The sequence below is a fragment of the Salvia hispanica genome, chromosome 4 (assembly GCF_029641045.1).
Source record: "Salvia hispanica isolate PSC_SH4W2 chromosome 4, Shi_PSC_v1, whole genome shotgun sequence".
Classification (NCBI taxonomy): domain Eukaryota; kingdom Viridiplantae; phylum Streptophyta; class Magnoliopsida; order Lamiales; family Lamiaceae; genus Salvia; species Salvia hispanica.
The window spans coordinates 16,340,292-16,345,313 of record NC_142695.1 but is presented as its reverse complement, the minus strand read 5'-3'; the positions used below and the strand labels follow the sequence as shown (position 1 = coordinate 16,345,313).

Here is a 5,022-nt window from a genome sequence, read left to right as displayed (position 1 = left end):
ACACACAAACACACATATTCTTTGTACAAAGAGGGCAGTCAACCAAGCACAAAGGAGAGAGAAGGTAAAGTAGAAGCCCCAACAGTATTTCCACTTGCTCACTTGCCACAATAATCTCTCTCTCTCAATGGCTCAAACTCTCATTAATTTCACAACAAGACAGCGTATGAAGTGCAGAACATATTTCAATCCTTGAAAAAAACAAGAAATATGCTATCGATGGAAAAACAAGGCAGCAACTCCGGCCACCGCGAGCCCCCGCCCTCCTCCCTCCAACTCCTCTCCCACCACCAAAGTCAACCCGATTCAGCCCCACCCCATGGCCCCTTCATGGGCTCCATTTCCACACAACCAACCGCCGCCGCCACAAACTCACCCCCCTCCTCCACCACCACCAATTCCGACAGCAAAGCCCTGGTGGTCAAGAAGCCCTCCAAGGACCGCCACACCAAAGTGGACGGCCGCGGGCGCCGCATCCGCATGCCCGCCCTCTGCGCCGCCAGAGTGTTCCAATTGACCAAAGAATTGGGCCACAAATCGGACGGAGAGACCATCGAGTGGCTCCTCCAGCAGGCCGAGCCCTCCATCATCGCCGCCACCGGCACCGGCACAATCCCGGCCAACTTCTCCACCCTCAACGTCTCCCACCGCAGCAGCGCCACCACCTCCAAATCCACCCCCCTCTTCCTCGGCGCCCCGCCCGCCTTCCACCACCACCACCTCACCGCCGCCACATTCGGACACGAACCGGACGAAAACACCTACTCCAAAAAACGGTTCAGAGAAGACAACCCCGGTTCACCCAAACCGGGCGAAAACGAATCCAGCCCTAATAAACCCGGTTCGACCACCTTCGTCCCGGCTCCAGCCATGTGGGCGATGGCTCCCGCCGCCGCCGCCGCAAACATGGGCAACGCCTTCTGGATGCTCCCGGTGAACGGCGCCACGGCTGCGCAGCAGGAATGGCAGTATAGGCAGTCATCAATGCAGAGAGTGGGAGGGTTTCAATTTCCCGGTCCAGGCCGGTACAGCCCGGTTCAATTCGGGTCAATGGTGGTTCAACCGTCGCCGCCTTCGCCGGTTCAGGCGCTTGAGACAAATATCGGTTTGCTGAGCTCTGCTTACAACAACAGCAGTAGCGATAGCAGAATTGATTTGGGAATGAATTTGGAGCAAAATCATCATAGCAGCGATGAAAACCGAGAAGATTCACAGTAATTTACTCCAATTTCTTTTCTTCAGCCATTAATTTGACACTAGTACAACTACTATTTTATTTTAGTGTGTTATTTTTTTCTTGTTCAATAATTGTACTGTTTGTTAGTGCTTCGCCTCTTTCTCTCTCTTGGTGTTTAATTTGGGGGTGGATTAAATATGGGAATTTTGGGTGAGATATGGAAAAGAGTTAATTTGAAGATAAAAAAAAAAGCAGTGGAAGTAATGCTTGAATTTGATTGGACGATTACTGCAGCTGCAATTTTTGACTTTGTCGTCAGGCCCCCCCTATATAACTTTACATCAGGAGAGAGAAGGTTTTTATATGTTTACATTATCCGATTGAAATAATATTCAAACCGACAATTTTTTTCATTTTTTTGGGCGATTTCGTGCAGCCTAAGATGGAAATATTGTTTTGAGCATTCACATTGCCAGGCTGCCACCCTCTATTGTTTTATAATTATTATTCTGAGAATATAAATATTCTTATTTTAAAGAACATCTTGGCAAAATGGAAGAGTACTGTTCATTGTAAGTTGCAATTTCTGCCAAATTTAAATGAATAATAAAATGTTGGATCGTACTATTACGAGATGGAAAGGATGTTTATAAACAAGTTCCTACTTAAAAGTTGTTTAGTGAAAGTTCTTTAGCATATACTCCTATAATGAAAAACTAGCAATAAAGTTGTTTAGTGAAAGTAGGCGTGGAATAAGATATTTGAACTTTATTTCTTTCTAATTAAGTATTAAAACCATACATGTATAACATTATAGTAGTAATATTTATGCAGTTATGTATAGCCACTCTTCCATCTAATCAATTTTTATTGAACTGCACTTCTATGGTTAAATGCTTAATCATATATATACACTTGGTCAACTAAGAGGTAAAAGAAATGGAAGGATTCACGAAAACAATTAAATCGACCACAATCCTATTTTAATAGTGTTTCAATTAATCAATTTTAACATACTGGGGAGGTGCAAGTTTTACAAGCAAAAATAAAGAATACAGAAGGGTGTAAATTGTAATTTAGTACAATTTCAAAGTGAGAAATTCAATTTGAATAACACCAAAACCGTGTAGCGGAACAAAATCAAAATCATAACATAATTAAATTTGCAATTTTGTCCCCTCTCAATATCAATATCATGAGACAGTCTCGTATAAGCCTATTAACTTTTCCTATATTTTGCAGCCTAAACAGTAAAGCGTGCATACTTATCTTTACTAATCCATTGGATCCTATACTTCCTTTTCTTAGTGGGCAAGAATTTTATTTGTACTGGAATTTTTTTCCTGTTTTTTGCACCACAAGCATACTTGCACAATAAGATTTCCCATTATATTTTAGAGTGAACTACAAAAATGGTCCTTGGACTATGGGTTTATCTTGCCCATAGTCCCTGGACTTTAAAAATATCGCCAGTAGTCCCTGGACTAAGGGTTTATCTCGAAATTGGTCCTTTTGGCTTTTTTTGGTACGAAAATACCCTTTGATATTATTTTGGTGGGTTTGGGCAATTTGGTCTTTTTACACTTTTAACATTTTAAATCTGATATTATTTTAGTTATGTACTAACTTTGAAATTATTTCAAATTTATCATCCTTTTTCCCTTTTGTCATCCTTCACTTTGTTTCTTTATTTTAATATTAGATTTAATTTTACAAAATTTTAAATTTTAATTTTTAAATATCAATAAATTTTTTTAATTATAAAAATTATTAAATAGCAAAAATTAATAATTATAATCAATATTTGATAGTGTATAGTACTATGTAATCAATAAGGTATGACAACGCCTTAGTTTTAATCAATATTTAATAGTAGCTTTAATCATAAATAGATTATATAACACAATTTATTCTGAAATAAATATGCATCTAATGTAAGACTAATATAATTTTCGTTTATTAATTTGAAAACAATCAAAATTTACTAGAAAATTTCAACAAAAATACTCCTATATAAAATTTTAAGTAGGATCAAATTTTTAGTCAACTTCATAATATTTAATCACAAGCAATTATAACAACCGAACGGAGGCTAAATAGAATAACTTTTATTTTTCCATCATGATTAATATAATTTTTCTGTACTTCTTCAATTCAATTGAATATTATATTAAATAACAAAAATTAATAGTTTTAATCAATATTTATAGTGTCCATGAATTAATAGTTTTCATTAAAAAAATTTATTGATATTTAAAAATCTAAATATTAAATTTAATTTTATAAAATTAAATCTAATATTGAAATAAATAAAAAAAACAAATTCAGTGAAGGATAACAAAATGGAAGAAGAATGATAATTTTGAAATAATATCAAAGTTAGTACATAACTAAAATAATATCAGATTTAAAATGTTAAAAGTGTAAAAAGACCAAATTGCCCAAACCCTTCAAAATAATATCAAAGGGTATTTTCGTACCAAAAAAAGCCAAAAGGACCAATTTCGAGATGAACCCTTAGTCCAGGGACTACTGGCGATATTTTTAAAGTCCAGGGACTATGGGCGAGATAAACCCATAGTCCAGGGACCATTTTTGTAGTTCACTCTACATTTTATGACAACATAGAGTGTAAACCCTCATCACACATGATTGACAAAGAATTTTAAAAAATTAAAAAATTAATATGGTCACCTATCACAAATCATCAACAGTTTCCATCGACTTATAAGAAAAAATTGATAAGTAACATATAAGAATCGATAATTTTTTTTCCAAAAAAGGGTAGGACACTTGTCACAACATCAATGGTGTTGCGACATTTGAATGCAACCAAATCATGTAAAGGAGAACGGCTACTAAGCTTTTGATGCAACACAAATCGAAATGTCAATAGTCTAATCATAAATTTGCATATGTTGCTTAAGAAATTCATGCTTTATTATGCACATGAAGCTTAATTAAAATTGCACAAATATGTAACAAAGTAACCAAACTAGTAAATGTATCATTGACCACATTAACTATATACAATTTCCCTTCAACAGTACATACACTACATTTATGGAACAACATCCAATAATGTATAAGCATGACTCCATTATTTACAGCTGCACCATGTTATTGCAGTACATATAATACCAAAACTGTACATATATTTTCCAGAAATCTCATGTCTGGAAATTTCTTTTCCAGCAAGACTCATACTACTTAAATGCAGAATCGTAATCTTAAACCAATCACATGATCTGTTAGTGATTAATAATGAATCTCAGCTGGTTTTGATTATCTTTTAGTATGTCTAATCTTTTCCAGGAATAAATTTAAATAACATGCTGCTCATACACGTGAACAATGATAAGAATTTGCACTGAAGCTACATGACAATGTGTATTCTATTCAAGAAGATAGTATTCTACCATTGTAGATGATCAAGAAAGGAGACTCAAGACTAAAATCTCACATGTGAATGTTCAGCTACTCAAATTAATGACTAATAATTTTCACATGTGATAAGGAGATGTCGGGCCACAAACTTACTTACTTACCTATGGCTCCTAGTCTTTGAATCTGTCAATAACTCAAGTATACTAATATATGTTCAGGAAGTCAACAATCATTAAATCCCAACAGCTAACCAGGTACTATCACTAATTATCAATTAGTTCAATCAGTGGCATTCTCAACAACATGAATCTGCAACTTAAAGGCCCTTGATGCTTCTATATGAAGCTACTCATTTCAGATTCAAATATCAAAATTCACAGTGCTGATCAGCAAAAGAAATATAGGTTTCAGCAGTGGAATTGATATACACAAAAATATACCAAGATGCAGACATTACG

The 5,022-nt window shown here is 35.6% G+C and overlaps 1 protein-coding gene across 1 annotated transcript; it reads left to right on the top strand.

Moving 5' to 3' along the window:
• LOC125197374 (transcription factor TCP23-like) lies at positions 1-1,590 on the top strand. Its single transcript, XM_048096108.2, has one exon. It carries the CDS (start codon positions 211-213, stop codon positions 1,216-1,218), a length of 1,008 nt encoding a protein of 335 aa, XP_047952065.1. The 5' UTR covers positions 1-210; the 3' UTR covers positions 1,219-1,590.
• Positions 1,591-5,022: the final 3,432 nt, after the last annotated feature.

Bases quoted from the DNA above. Each gene is read 5' to 3' on its own strand.
- LOC125197374 (XM_048096108.2), top strand. From the start codon at position 211: ATGCTATCGATGGAAAAACAAGGCAGCAACTCCGGCCACCGCGAGCCC.